General features: G+C 45.5%; 1 protein-coding gene across 5 annotated transcripts in view; it reads right to left on the minus strand.

Moving 5' to 3' along the window:
* LOC129336129 (uncharacterized) overlaps positions 1-15,855 on the minus strand; it is a 42,094-nt gene that overhangs the window by 17,221 nt on the left and 9,018 nt on the right. For all 5 annotated transcript variants that reach the window (XR_008597653.1, XR_008597652.1, XM_054989139.1 and 2 more), the window contains 9 exons: positions 12,764-12,890; positions 12,010-12,130; positions 10,785-10,870; positions 9,713-9,843; positions 9,288-9,347; positions 6,348-6,414; positions 3,414-3,508; positions 2,563-2,691; positions 264-378 (listed from right to left, as the gene is read on the minus strand). Coding sequence is in view for 3 of the 5 variants with exons in the window: in XM_054989139.1 (XP_054845114.1) it covers positions 264-378; positions 2,563-2,691; positions 3,414-3,508; positions 6,348-6,414; positions 9,288-9,347; positions 9,713-9,843; positions 10,785-10,870; positions 12,010-12,130; positions 12,764-12,890 (931 nt within the window). In the remaining 2 variants the exon portion in view is untranslated. The remainder of the gene's footprint in view (positions 1-263; positions 379-2,562; positions 2,692-3,413; positions 3,509-6,347; positions 6,415-9,287; positions 9,348-9,712; positions 9,844-10,784; positions 10,871-12,009; positions 12,131-12,763; positions 12,891-15,855) is intronic.

Raw genomic sequence — 15,855 nt, forward strand, 5'->3', positions numbered from 1 at the left:
GAGTTGGGGGTGGTGGCTAAAGCTGCTTCTCCCTGAGTAATGAGCCAGAGTGTGACTGAAAGGCACATAACTGCCATCATGCATGTCATACAAAGCCCTCACGTTGTTGCCCAATGAACATGAGGAATTCATAACATGTAGATAGAGCCTCTAGGTGCAAGATGATGCCAGGTACTTTTAATTTTTACTTGGTGAATACAAAAAGAACCTAGCACCCGAAATCAGGCCGTGCTTTGTGATTTTACCACAGTGTTGCTTCTTACCTGCTAAATGGTGTTCTTTGGCAAACTGACAGACATACTGAATGGTGGAAACTGGTACGTTCCCATCAATACACACCAGTGGGGCCAGGCAGAGACTCCCCTTGAATCTAGACACCTGAAGGGAATGCAGAAAACTGTTGGCAATCAACCGCCTATTTGAGTACATGGATCCCTCCCTTCCTAAAACAAAAGTAAAGAGATCCAGAGTTGGCCCTTTGCAATTTCACTGCAACATCTGGGCTGCCCCTGCTGGTTTGGGTCAATCAATAACATTAAGTGTCCAAATTCTGTCACTCATTTTTATTTTCCTCCTTCAAGCAATACATTTGGAATTGAGGCAGGTCCCTCACTGCTGTGCCGGAATGACTTAAGCACCAGCAGCAAAAAGATGCTCTTTCCACAAGGCTCTGTTTCCTGTGGGACAACTGATATGCCATAAGTTGCATTTTGGAATTGCTTGCATTTCATCATGGCACAAAATTATATGGACAGAAATTCCACTTTTAATTTGCTAGTCTGTCATCCAGTTGTCCCTTCTGCATGGTCTTTACAAGTAATCAGATTATTTCAGTGGGGTGGTAAAGGCGGGTGGGGCGGGGGGAGGAACAACAACACTGACTTGCATCCCTGTAATATTTCAGATGCTAGGAGGTTTTGAAAAAGGCTCTTTTTAATTTGTGGGAGTACAGCCGTCCCTAAAGGGCTACAAAAGAAGGAAATTTGTAATTGCATCATACACAACAGAGGTTAAAATCTACTCTGCCGGATAGCAGCTCTCCAACAGCCCAGCAAACAGGCTTTGATGGTTTTCCTGGACCACATTTTGCCTGGACTACTGACCTATGCTATATAGGTTTCCTCAATCTTGTACTTCATCAAAAAATCATGGGAGGAGACATCAACGCAGACTGTCTATCAACAGGCCCAGGCGGATGGAAATTCTGAGGCATTTTTGGTCTTGTTGTTTGTAGGGAATAATAGATCACTTGAAAGTCTTGCTCTCTTTTTCCTTTTCTTTGCTCCCCCTGCCTCTCCACCCTTTTCCTACCCTCCAGGAATAAATCTTCTCCCCTCCAGGAATAAATCTTTAGGTTTTTTTGAGGGTCTTAATGATAAATGAATAACTGGATTGTATGTCTCTTCCTAAGTAAACACTATCGGCTGTTAAGAGTCGACTCTTAATTTTTGTCAACAGTCATTTTAATAGGAGGAAGGGTGAGGCTGCTTCTAATCACCTCTTCCATTTGTTTCGCAAAATATCCCCCCTAACCACCAACCAGACAATGTTTATCTGTGTTTCTACAGTGCGGCACATCCTAGAAACACAAGAGTTGTGGGAACAGGTGGTGGAAACTGGAAAAATAGCTTTCAGCACTCTGTCATCTCGTTGGCCTCCAAAATGCAAGAACACATTTACTGTAGGTGGCCATGAACTCCGTGGTGGCTCAAAAAATGGTTCCTAGAATGACAGCTTGTCTGGCCCTGGCTACGAAATCATACAATTGCTTATTAGGTCACTCTCCAGTAGGAAAGTATAGTAATGAACTGAGGTTCTGCTCCTCTATGGCTCAGTCTAGACTACACAACAAAGGAAGCGGTGATGCTTCTTCAAGAGTGTGCATCTTCCCTTCAAGGACTTTAATGGCCCTGGCCATGCAGCCACCAGGTACTGAAGGAGGTTTCCTTCCTCCTCGGCTGAAGGGAGTGGACAGATATAGGGCTGTGCATGTGCATGAAAAAGCATAGTTCAGATGATGGAGGCTACAAAGAGAGAGGCAGACAGACTCTGCTTGGACTGGTTGAGGGTGGGTGCCTCTCTCTCCTTCTCTGGGATCTGATATGGGGTAGTGAATCTGTTGCTTTGCAGGGGTATCACTTTGCCTCCACCCGTGCTAAATTGTATATTTGGAAATAAAGCATATATAGCCTCTTGCCTTGAAAATCCCAGCCGGGTGGGGGGTGTCACCGTATGACTTGATGGCACTTTCCTCCACCACATAAAAGCATCATAAGTCTGCAATGCTCTCTCCTCCAAAGGGGACCAGCTTTGGTAAGCGCTAGCCCCTGGCACCTCTCACTGGTGGGAGAAGTGAGACATGCCTAACAAACAAGATATATGAAACAGCCTTAACCAACGGACATCTCTGCTATTTCTATATGAATCTCTTCCACCACTGCCTAGTCCCAGATCTCCCTTTGCATTTTCTCCGCTGGGAAGCTACTCCCCCCTCTTTAGGGGGGCAGAGGACCATGGGTTTAGATTTTGTGCTTTGCACAGAGAACAACAGTAGAACCTTACACGTTGCTCTGTTATCTGCTGGTGAATCTCCATGTCTCCCAAGCCAAGTTTGAGCTCTCCGCTGCCTGTGATTACCGCACAATAAGTGGCTGTGTTGTGTCCATCCAGCTGATAGACTCCTCTCATATCCTGAAAACAAGAAAGAAACACGTTTAATGAAATATGTTTTTCTCCTCTACAGTCTGCCAAGATGGGGTGGGGGTGGGGAACCAAGTTCTAGGAGCCCCCTGGGAGCCCATTTGAGTCATGGGATTTGCTTTCTGTGATGACTCAAAATGGTGTAAAAGAGGGACGAGAGGGAATCTTTTTCTGGGGTCATCTTAGAATTAAGAAGAAACAGGGAGAGGAAATAAAGACCTGTGTTGCACAGAACAATATCCACAGATTCTCCCTCATGGAGGTTTATTCTATAGGACTTGCATGTGTAGTTATTATGGAATACAAAAATTAAGCACAAAAACATCTCTACAACCATTGCTTTCCCCCCAATTTAATCGTCAATAAATCCAAGAATGGACCTCCAAATCTTGCCTTCCTCCTCTCCCCGACCTTGAAATGGCACCCTGCTGGCTAACCAAAAGAGCAAAAATACAGATGTAATAATCATCAGACGTTTTCATTCCACCTACTACCCCCTGATGACTGTGAAAGCCAGAAATTTTAAATGGATTTATTTGAAAGTTATGTGGCTGTGTCAAAATACGTAAGAGAATTTCTCCTGCATAAGCTCAATTAAGTGAATAAGAAGTGTGCACAGTGTCAGCAGTGCACTACAAGATCAGACCATCCGGCAGCTCTCAGTTAAAGCCAAAACCATGCAGAGTAGTTTATAGTCACATTCTGTGAGCTACCATATGCCTGCAGTATCGCAGGACAGACTCGGAATGTTCATCCTTCCCCATTGCCGAGATGAAGACAGGAGCCTTCCCAAGGCGACTTAAGCAATCTGAAAACAAAAAAAGAGAACCGCTTGGTCATTTCTTTTTCACAAGCAGCTGCAAGCTGAGTTTCAAGATCCCTATACAACACGTACTTAGTGCGCTACTCCCCATCAAAATCCAGCAGTGCCCAATCCAGCAGTGCCCCATCAAAATCCAGCAGTGCCCAATCCAGCAGTGCCCAATATACCTTTCTATATACTCAGGGGTCATTTCGTAGAAAAAGAGCTGCAGGAACTCATTAGCACAACTCATTAGCATATGCCACAGCCCTTGACGTCACCAGAAGTGTGTCATTAGCATAGCTGATTTGCATATGCCACACCCCCTGGCATCACCTATCCCGGCTGTTTTAGACCCAATCCTGGCCATTCTGGGCCGAAATTGGGCCCAAAATGGCAAAAAAGGGTTGAAAATGCCCGAAAAGGGGCCCAAAATGGTCAGAATTGGGCCACTGCTGAGCGGAAGAGTGATCCACCAGCTGTCACAGGCCCAATCCTGGCTGTTTTGGGACCGATCCTGGCTGTTTTAGGCCCAATCCTGGACATTTTGGGCCAAATCCAGGCCAAAATGGGCCCAAAATGGCCAAAAATCAGGTGGGTGGGGCCACCTGACATGTGACCTCTTGGGAGAACTACCAGAACTGCATTCCTGCGCGTTCCCCCTCAAAATGAGCCCTCAAATATAAGTACAGTTCAGCCAAAGTTCTATTTCACCCTGAGGTTTTCCTGTTATTTCTTCATTTGACCCTTCATTAATTACTTACTTTCACTCACAGCTGGACCATGAATCAATGGGGAATTATTAATTCTTGTTCCTGAGGTTTGGTGCACGATGCACGAGAGCTCTTAATTTGCTGTTTTCCCTTTGCAGCAACTATTCATTTCTTTAAAAAATGGCTGCAATGTGAGTGGGATGGGGAAAATCAGAACTTTCTCACCCACACAGCAGCCATCCAGGCTTTCTTTTGATCTTTCCCAAAACTGTGCAGCAAGCAGGTTTCGGAAAGACCAGAGAAAAGCCAAGGAAACCCTGGGAGGTGCACAACACCTCCCAGGATTCCCCCCACAGTGGGTTCTCCCCACAGCATGGTGGGTTCCCCCCATCATGCTGTGGGGGGGAACCCACTTCCCAATAGCATCAAACCTGGGGCATATAACCCGTATAGAAACGGTGTAGCACACTTTGGTTTTGACAATTGTTTCGGTAGCACGTGCCTCTTATATTTCAGCACAAGAATAGTCTTCCCAAACGAGATTTGTTCTGTCTCTCTTAATTGCATAGAAGATAGTTTCACACGGTATAACACAGAGCGAGAAAAGAACTATCACCACAGAAATAGGGGGTCTACTTCTACATGGAGATTTCCCCCTACATAAAATGCAGGAAGCCATCAAATGTTAATGAAACGTCTCTGTGACATCATCGTCCTCATTCTGTGCAAGTCTCATGGACTTTCCTTTTAAAGGCATATTTTAAGAAGACTTTCTTTAATCCAGTTCAAGGGGGAAACGGCAGGCTGCCTGCAGGAGCATCCGCTGGGGCATTCCGCTCATCACAAAGACTCTGCATTTCCTCCATTCCCACCTGTCAGCCTTTTAAAGGGTGTAATGATTTGCTTGTTTATCTTTAACCTTTGAAACTTTGGGGCCTTTTATTCAGCTCATGTTACCTTAAACTTATACCTCAGGAGGGCTCTGGTCACAACCAACACTGTTTTTATTTCTCTATGCTACCTCAAGAACACCTTCCCTTTTGGGTTTGTGTGACATTTCTATAACTGCCTCCCCGACTCCCTTAAAAGGTTTTCACTGCCAGCAAAGGCTTTTTGCCTTAGACCTCCTCAGTTTAACTGGTAATATAGGAAGGCTTGTTATAGATGGTAGTTTGCTGTAGCATAGTGGTTAAGAGGTTGGATTGTGAGTCAGCACTCCCACTACTGCTATGAGCTCAGCAGGTGAACTTGGGTAAGCTATTCCTCTCGGCCCCGGCTCCCCAGCTGTATTGTGGGGATAATAATAACACTTACTTTGTTCACCACTCTGAGTTGGACACTAATTGGTCTAGAAGGGCAAAATATAAGCACAGAATGGTCAGGTGGTTGTGAGGGGAAAAGGTATCTTTCTTACTTAAACAAAAGTAGAATTTATTTATACGAACATAAGCGTGATGGTTGCAGAGTTTTGGTAAGTATTTTGGTTTCAGTTCTTAAGCTTGGTGTGTTAGGTGTAGAGGCACATGTGGCAGCTGGCTGGTGCCTTAGCCCCTGAAAGGGTAGGCAGGTGGACTGTGCAGCCACCAGTTCTTACTCTTCTTTCCCCGTCCATCAGGGGCAAGGTTGTGGGCAGTTGGGGCCCACCAAGCCTGTGGCTCAGGCAGCTGCCTTGAATGACCTGTGGGTAAAACCAACCTGTGTGTGGTAGTTACAGCACAGCTCATCTGGGAAAGTGAAAGGGAGTGGGTGGGATTATAGTCTAGCAAAAGGGTGGTGACGAGATTGTTGATGCATTTGAGCAAGAACATAACAGGGCGAGGTGGGACTGCGGCAACGGTGTGAAGTGGGGGGATGGGCCATGTAGATGCCACTCCTACCTACTTCCATGCCACTTGCTGCTGCTGCCACGGCAGGGGCACATTTTCTTGCCCCATGTGGATTCAGCACAGGATAAAATATGAAGTGCAACACAAGTGGAGGGGGGCATTTACAACTGAGCACGGAGATCTCAGTCACACCAGGGAAGGAGGCAGGCTCCAAGGCATGCTGCTTATGGTTTTCTAATGGCAAACCACTTAACTTGATCATATGCCCATGTGTACCCCACAGGGAGCATAATTAAAATGAGTTACCTGCCAAGTTTCTCCCCACTCCGCCAAAAGATTGTCTCACAGTTGATGGGTTTGTCTGTCCTCCATCCTGCAAGTGCAGAGAAGTCAGTGGAGACCAAATGCTTCGCGCATGTCTATTTGGATGTGTATTTATGTATTTACTTCATTTATACCCCACTTTTCACTCAAATGGGAACCCAAGTGGCTTACAATATTCTCCCCTTCTATAATTTAGCCTCACTGTAAGACTGAGCATTTCTGACTGGCCTAAAGTCACCCAGCAAGCTTTCATGGCAGAGTAGGACTTTGGACCAGGGCCTACGAGGTCCTAGTCCAAAACTCTAACCATTAGGTAATGCTGATTTCATGGAGCTAGAAGGAAAGAACATTCAAATATCATGAACAAATCGTTTGTTCACTAAAGGGAGCACACCTCAGGCTCACACAGTTCCTACCTCCCTTCCCTCAGGCTGTATGCCAAGGTTAAAATTGTCCTAATTTAGAATGAGCTGCTATTTGTTTTGAGATTTGAATCAAGCGCTGTAACAAACCTCTGGCTTGTTTCTTGACTACAAACCAGAATTCTGATTGTAGTTTCCTTCTAGTTCAGAATCTTAGTTCATAAGTAAAAAAGAAACATTTTGGTAAAGTATGCAGTTTGGACATAGTAATAAGTTGTGCTTGGTCCTATATCAGGAAACCCACTTTGTGCACAGATATAAGGGACCAAGGCTTTAAATGTGATGACCTTCAATTGAGCTTGGTAACTAGGGTTGCCAAGTCCCCTGGAGCCCAACTCGGAGAATGCGGGGATCCTAGGGGAAGCGCAAGGGGTGCGGGAGGGAACCTAGCGGAAACCCTCCTGAATAATTCCGTTTTGCACAGTTTGTGGAAAGCCAGGAAGGCAATCAGACAGACCATTCCATAAGTTGAAGACTACCATACAGAACGCATGTGTGTGGGCAGCTGTTGATTTTGCCCAACTGTAGAGCAGTATCTGCAGAAGGCCCTGTCCAGATGAACAAAGCTGCCTTGGCGGAACATGGGGGAGAGGCGGTTGTAATCCCCTGGTGATGCAACAGAGGCACTGAATCACTGCTTGTTAGCTGCTGTCAATGGTTTGAAAGCAAACAAACTGAAACAGAACCCAGACAAGACAGATAATGTCTCAGCAGCAAGGCTGGGTTTGTGAGTTCCTGAAGTCATATTATCAGTGCATAGAAGACTAAAGTCACATTATGCCCTTACTGAATCACGATTTAGAAAGAAATCTTTCCAGAATGTCTCTGGTCCAGGCTGAAATTAAAAGGAGAATTTGAGAGTGGACTTTCAGATTTGAATATATTTTTAAGAAGAGGGAAAACCAGGCAGAACAAAGCAATGAGTAACAACTAGGGGTAGGGGGGACAGTAATTGTTATTAGAAACTAGAACTGAATAAATGAATTTAAAATGGGGGGGGGGGAGTACCAAGGAATGAGAAAACAAGAATCAGGTTGTAAAGAACGAAGATCAATATTTTTAAATAGAATTGTGCGTAGGCAGTTCAACTTTTAATTCTATAATAAGGTCATGTTGCTTTCACTATCTCCTAGTCTGGCATCTGAAAAAAGGATGGGCTATTGCAGTTATATAAATATATATATAATTTTCTATACCATTTGGTGTGCAGGTGAGTAGGGAGTCCTTCATTTTGATATTCTGGAAAACCAGTAGGTTATAAAAATCTGATCATCTTAGCTCATGTTTATCACCATTTTTACAATCTTCTCGCTCTAACCATCTCCCTAAAAGGATTTAAATGTGTTTTCTTAGTTCATTTGGAAAATGCAATAGCTGTTAATTGCACCCTGCCATTTCTCTTTTCAGCTACCTGTCAGCTAATCACAAATATGGCCAGACGTTCGGCTGCAGAACAAAGCCTTCTTTTCCCAAAGCAGCGTTACCTCACCCAGCACCAAAATTTTCCACCTGGACGCAAGGTGATGCAAAAAGCTTTTTCTGTTTATCAGTGTTAAGCCCTCTTTTTCTCATTCCGCTTACCTGGGGTTTCAGCAGTGACTGTGAAACATTTTTATGACTCTGAGCTCATGGGTCCAGGTGTCTGTTTGCCTTTTGATGGGGTGTCCTAACAACCATTATTCTTATCATAATAACTTTTATGACCTATAAGGGGGGAAGATGGGTTGCTCCACATCTGTGCTTCTCAAGACAATGGCTGTTTCTACATGGAGCTCTTGTTGCAGTTGTGAAGGCAGAAGTATTTGCAGAGGCAATGGATCATCCAGAGAGCAGCTTCCCCTCTCGTTTCCCTTGCCTCGGCCCCCCACAGTCACTATTCCACGACACACACATACCAGAGGGCTTTTTAAAAATAATTGAGAATTGCTACATCACTATAGTGTTGTAATGTTATAACATTCTGTTGCCAGATTTTATTTTTGGGATGCTACTTGCATCCCAAAATAGAGCAGTTACATCGATCACATTCCCTTCGCCTGAGGATCAAAATATTCATCTACCTCCATCCCCAATTCCATCCAAATTCATAGCCAAATTCTTACATATTCATTGTCTTTTTGGTCCCCAGGGCATGCAAGGATTCACTTGAAAACCTCACCTTAATACCTTGACCATATCAACAGATATTTTATGGTTTTCCCAGAACCCATTCACTCTCCAAACGTTCTAGCCCTTTGTGTTGCACAGTTATAAGGGTGAAAATGCATGGATTCTGAACCCCCCATGGCAGCCATTTTGTGGCAGTGCCTACTCCTCATTCTCAGAATTCCAAAAGCGTTCACAGGCTGAGCAAGATCACAGGCTTCTACTCTGTACTGCCAGCCCCTTACACTCTCTCACTTGTTGAGAGGCAATGGGAGAACAACTTGTGTCCATTTTTACGCAATAGACAGGGATATGGCAAGTATAATTCAACCTAAACATTGTCAAACATGCTTACCACTATAGCTGAACCTTTCGCCTTGGCTATGAAATCAACATTGATGCCACCAATCACCACCTGAAGGGAGGGGATAGAGGCAGAATCATTATGTGGAACTTCCTTACATGTCCAAAGCTCTTCCATGGTCAGAGACGACTTAAACATGGAGCTGGAACAGACCCAATGACTGGTTAGTCTATTCGCTTCCTGTAAGGAGGGTCAGACACACACCCAGAGTGTCCCAGAGATCAGCTCACATGTTACAAGTCCCAAAGCATGCCGCATTCTGAGATTCCTCTCAGAATGATGCCGGCTCAGCAAATCATCCAGGACCTCTCTGACAGGAAAGTGGTGTAGGATCAGGTGACCAATGCAAAGTGAGCAATCCTTGAGGTTTCTCTCAAGGTGAGGGGACACCCCTCTTGGGGTAGAAGAGCACTCACTGGTCTTGGAGCAGGAAGTGCTTTGTCACTCTGAGATAGGCCATCTCCCCTCCATTGGGCCTTCTGGATCTTATTCAGGGCCACGGCTATTCGGCTGCCCACACTGGCATTGTTCTTGATCAAAGCGATGTCTGATAAGGGATTGATGAAAGTAAAAAATACTCAGGAACGAACACAAAAGTGCTTGGGAGAAACAGGTGCAAAACCATCCTCTTCCTACGTCTGCTTCTGTGCCACCACACCTAGCGAGTAAAGAAGCATTTTCGCCCACTCAGTCATGAGCTTCACTGGGTGGTTTCAGGGAGGTTACTCGGTCTAGCTTACCTCAAAAGGATTTGCTGAGAAGAGGCAGTGGAGAGGAAACATATACTTCCCACTGCCCTAGGAGATCGTAGAAGAGACACAATACACATATGCGAGAGACAGGCAGACATCAAGCTATTGCAAGAGGCAATTAGGGACTGTGAAGAGTCCATTTCATTTGTGTCCCGCCTTTCTTCCCATAGAGTCAGAACTATGGTTAAACCTCAGGTATACTACACTAAGGATCACACATGACATGCAAAACTGTTCTATAATGTATATGCCATTCCAGTACACATGCCAAAGATCTAGGACTGTCAGCAGTTCCCGATTGTGTGCACACATGCTGACAAACCTACGCATTTGATGCCACAAATAATGTCTGGAATCTCTGAGATCCCCAGCTGAATGGATCTCCTATAGCCAGACTCTATCAATTGCATCCTACTAGATACATATTCTCATGCCACTGTGCTCAAAGCCTTCCAAGCCAAAATTAAGAAAGCAATCAGGAATGATTTGGTTCCAATTAAGAAGGATATGGTTTGAACCCAGCGGCACGATGCATTGCTTCTCCTGGAAAAAGATAGAAAGACGTGTTTTAAATGTTTGCGCTGGAAATAAAAACCAAATTGTGGGATGGATTTCTATATACTGGTGTTTTAAGATTTTCAGACAGCGTGAGGATTTTGGGAGAAGATTGGGCAGTTGGCTTTTGGAGCCAGAGCTGGACACAGGATGGGGTAGCGATATTACTGCAAAAGGATACTAGAATTCAAGGACTTTCCACTAGACAGTTCGTTCACCCTCTGCAGCAAGAAGGGTGTGAGCTCCTTTCCTGTGATCCTTCTTTCTCTGCAAATGTAACAATAAGAGGCCTTGAGGGCAGCTTTAAATGAGACCAGGCGACCCAGTCATAGAATTGTATGTACTTAAAGAAGCTAATCAACCATTTTTGCAATCCGTGGTGGGAAGAAAAACAGATCAAGTAATCATTTCATTTTATGATTGCAGGCATTTCCAGGGCTTTTTTTCAGCTGGAACACGGTGGAACAGAGTTCCAGAACCTCTTGAAAATGGTCACATGGCTGGTGGCCCCGCCCCCTGATCTCCAGACAGAGTTTAGATTGCCCTCCGCGCTGCTCAGTGGCGCAGAGGGCAATCTAAACTCCCCTCTGTCTGGAGATCAGGGGGTGGGGCCACTAGCCATGTGACCATTTTCTCCGAGGGCAACCCACTGAGTTCCACCACCTCTTTTCCCAGAAAAAAAGCCCTGGGCATTTCTATACAACGCATGTGCTTGGGAGTTCCCTTCTTACCATGCAGGCCCGATTTGGATCAAGACCAAGGCACATGTGGCTTAATCCTCTCTCCCTGCCAACTACAGTGATCTAAAATGACCCCATAGTTGGGGGAAGCCACTATTTGGTCTGGTTGGAAACTTACATTTAATGAGAGCTGCACAATTGCACATACATTTCCCAATGGAGGAAACAGAGCATCACCCGAACCAGTTCAGGCTGGAAAAATGGCATGGCGGGGGTGGGAGAGTAAAGCCCCTTCTGCATGCATACAACAGTATTGAGCCAAATGGGAACACTGAGCCCCATGGAAGCACAGAACCCCCAGCTCACGTATGAGCCACAGTCCTCGTTGCAGCCATGAGAACACAGTGCCATGTGAAATGGCCCTGTCAGTCTTCAATACAGGGCTCTGCACAGGATACTCCACAAAGAGCAGCGACAGTGGGGAAGTAACTCCCCACTGTACTGTTTTTGCACTGGAAAATGGCTCGGAGGGAGGCAGGAGCCCTTCTTCCCGCCATGGTGGTGTTCTAAGTCTGTTTGGGCTCTCCTTTCTTTAAAGAAATCTTTCCCCACAGCTGCAGTGTGGCTCTGGGGAACATGGGTTGGCTCCGTGGAGAACTCATGAAAAAGGTAACATCTAGTTTGGCTCAGGGTGTTCACCAGGAGAGAAGTTAGAGTGATCCTTACCTAGACTCCCTCAAAGCCTGCTGGATGGCTTCCTCAATTAGCTGCCCTGAAGCGGCCTGTTCCTCTGGGCAGGGCACGGCGATCAGCACTCCACTGCCCAGCGGCAAGGTCAATGCCCTGGCTGAAAACAGGAGAAGGCAGCTAAGGCTGGAAAGGAGAACTGAGGGAAGTTTCAGCCCAATAACGTGTGTGTGGACTCAGAAGCAAACCCCAGATGACTTCAGTGGGAATGACACATAGACCCTTGCTACAAGTGACATTTTACACGTGAAGTCTTTCTGGGAACTGAAGTTCCTCTCCCCCACCCCTTTCCCTTCTGTTCCTTCCCCTCGCTGCCTGAAGAGACAGAGAATGCCTACGGCAACATCAGCTTTTGCAAATCGTCTTGCTGGGGGGGGGGGGGAATGCTCCGGAGAAAGCTGAGAAAGTTGCAGCTGCCTGCCCCAAAGATCACTGAGAGCAGGCTTGTGACTGGAGGAACGATTTGCAAAAGTTGCTGTTGCCGCAGGCTTTCTGTCTCTTCAGGCAGCGAGGGGAAGGAACAAAAGGAAAAGGGGTGGGGGAGAGGAACTTCAGTTCCCAGAAAGACTTGCGAAAATGATCCTTTATCCTTCATGTGTAAAATATCACTTGTAGCAAGGCTCTCAGACATAGTCCATGTGCACAAGTGCATGGACCTTTGAGAGAGGAGCGGACAAGCTTATCTTTTCGGACTCCAAGCCTGCAACAAGCGCATCCTCCTCTTGCAACTCACCAATCAGTTTAGCGGCATCCTCCTCGCTTTGTACCTGATAGGGTGCCTGGAAGCCACTTTGACGGGCAAAGAAGGCTGGGAACTCTTTAGAGTCTCCAAGAGTGGCCACGCAGACACCTTGTGTTTCCTGAAGATGGAAACAGGGAAAAGAAACAAATGAGAGGGGAAGTCATCAAAAGTAGCTATTTTCCCTGCCTATCTAATCTACCCAGCACGTGCCACTGCACTAGTTCACATAACCCAGTGTTGTCTATTAGACGGCCAGCATGGCATAGTGGATAGAGTGTTGGATTAGGATCTAGGAGGCCCAGGTTTGAATCCCCACTCTGCCATGGAAGTTTGCTGGGTAGCTTGGGCCAGTCACACACTCTCAACCTAACTTACTTTGCAGGGTTGTTGTAAGGATAAAATGGAGGACAGTAGAATAATGCAAGCCACTTTGGGTCCTCAATGGGAAGAAAGGCAGGGTATAAATAAATAAATAAATGCTCTGGGTGACAGTAGCTCTCCAGGGTTTCAGGCAGGAGTCTGGCTCTTTTGAAGGGATTGAAACTCATGGCAATACCAGATGTGAGTAGGTTGGGTTTTCATCCACACAAGGATTGAAGATTGATATTGTGGAGAGAATATCCTCCGTATATTTTGTATTATTTCATTTGTGGTCCATATGCCATAGTTTCAATTTGAAAAAGAAAAGTATGGCCGTTTCTGCAACCGCAGTAAAGACAAGGGAGGGGTTACCCACAGAAACGTTTGCACTCTGTGTGCACACCGCAACAATAATGAATGATTATACAATTTTCAAAGTGCAAGTGCCTCTTGTTCATTGAGCCAATATTACAATTCATACAAAGACCATTGCTCATAGGACAATTCATACATGTGCAAATCGTACAAGTGCAAAATCATACATGTGCAATTTCATTTCTGGTGCAGTACAGCTCTACAATACCAGGTATATAAGTAATACAATGAATTTTATACAGATTCACTCCTTCCTCTCCTTCAACTAGTTCTTCCCAAAGGTGGTGTAAAGCCCAAATGAATTCCAAAAGAGGGAGTGGAGACCGCCACGCTCAATCTGGGGCCGGCTACGAACGCAGATTTCGTGCCCCCTTCTTCAGGAGCGTGCCATCTATGATGAAAACACTCTATGAGTATGCTACCCATTTACAACCTTTTCTCCATAATGCCCCTTCCCTGTAGTTCACAATCTTTCCTACTTACAAACACTCCCCAATAGAATGTCACCACCACATTTCTCTCATCGCCTGGTTAGTAGGTATGCTTGTTCTCTTCCTTGTACGTCATTGCAAACTGCCCCCTATTTAAATCAGCTGTAGCCTGTTGGTACCACCCTTTCTTAAAGCAACCACATACTGCATGCTGTAACCTCACATGCTATGTGCCTCAGTTCCTCACAAGAAACAATTCAAACATAATTCATTATTCAGTCCCTTTGGTTTTATCGTGTCGAGTTTGTGAATCCAAAAAGCTTCTCTGCGTAGAAGCCTTGTTTGGATTGTATCGGCGCTAGTTCTTCCCACTACTTCTAGAATCATTACCTTAAGGGCATTCTCTGGATGACTGCGTTCCCTGTAGTGTTGTGTGAGTGGAGCTTCCTGTATGTTATTGCGGAGGTTAGGTTCACCTGGCAATATAGTAAGAATGAGATCAATTACCTCGATGTGATTACCTTTAGGGATGTAGACAACACCATCAGGGTACGTTCCTTTAATAAGGAAACAGATAAGAATTCCTATCTACACTTTGACTCGTTCCACCCCCCCACCCCCCCCCCCCACCCCCGGCATTTGAGGGAAAACATTCCCTTTAGCCAATTACTGCGGATTAAACGCAACTCTTCCTCTGCTTTGGATTTCTTAAAGGATGGGAGGAGGCTTTGTGAACAGTTTAGGAGAAGGAGCTACCCGGTTAAAGTCATAGAGGCAGCTTGGAAAAGGGCAAATAATACAGGAAGACCGTTACTCTTCATGCCGGGAATGAGGAACCAGGGTGACAGGATAACGTGGGCGTTGGATTTCACCCCCAGAGCCAACCAGATCAAAAAGATAGTATATCGACATTGGCCTCTGATAGAAGGGGTAGAGGGTTGTGAGTCTAGACCAAGGATTGGTTTCCGCAAAACCAAAAGTTTAAGGGACGACCTGATAAGGGCAGACATTAGAGAGAGGGAGAAACATCTTGATCTCCCACAGGGTAACTTCCAGTGTGGCAATTGCCAAATTTGTAGCATCATGAATGTGGGTAGGGAGTTTAACATCAGAGACATTAAAGTGACAGTTCACCATTTCGCCAACTGCCAGACCAAGGGAGTAGTTTACCTTCTGGAATGCCCCTGCAGAATGCTTTACGTCGGCTGCACGTCCAGACCGGTCAAGGTCAGAATACTGGAACACATATCACGCATCCGCAATAACATACAGGAAGCTCCACTCACACAACACTACAGGGAACGCAGTCATCCAGAGAATGCCCTTAAGGTAATGATTCTAGAAGTAGTGGGAAGAACTAGCGCCGATACAATCCAAACAAGGCTTCTACGCAGAGAAGCTTTTTGGATTCACAAACTCGACACGATAAAACCAAAGGGACTGAATAATGAATTATGTTTGAATTGTTTCTTGTGAGGAACTGAGGCACATAGCATGTGAGGTTACAGCATACAGTATGTGGTTGCTTTAAGAAAGGGTGGTACCAACAGGCTACAGCTGATTTAAATAAGGGGCAGTTTGCAATGACGTACAAGGAAGAGAACAAGCATACCTACTAACCAGGCGATGAGAGAAATGTGGTGGTGACATTCTATTGGGGAGTGTTTGTAAGTAGGAAAGATTGTGAACTACAGGGAAGGGGCATTATGGAGAAAAGGTTGTAAATGGGTAGCATACTCATAGAGTGTTTTCATCATAGATGGCACGCTCCTGAAGAAGGGGGCACGAAATCTGCGTTCGTAGCCGGCCCCAGATTGAGCGTGGCGGTCTCCACTCCCTCTTTTGGAATTCATTTGGGCTTTACACCACCTTTGGGAAGAACTAGTTGAAGGAGAGGAAGGAGTGAATCTGTATAAA

This window comes from Eublepharis macularius, chromosome 9, assembly GCF_028583425.1.
Source record: "Eublepharis macularius isolate TG4126 chromosome 9, MPM_Emac_v1.0, whole genome shotgun sequence".
In the NCBI taxonomy this organism is placed as follows: Eukaryota; Metazoa; Chordata; class Lepidosauria; order Squamata; family Eublepharidae; genus Eublepharis; species Eublepharis macularius.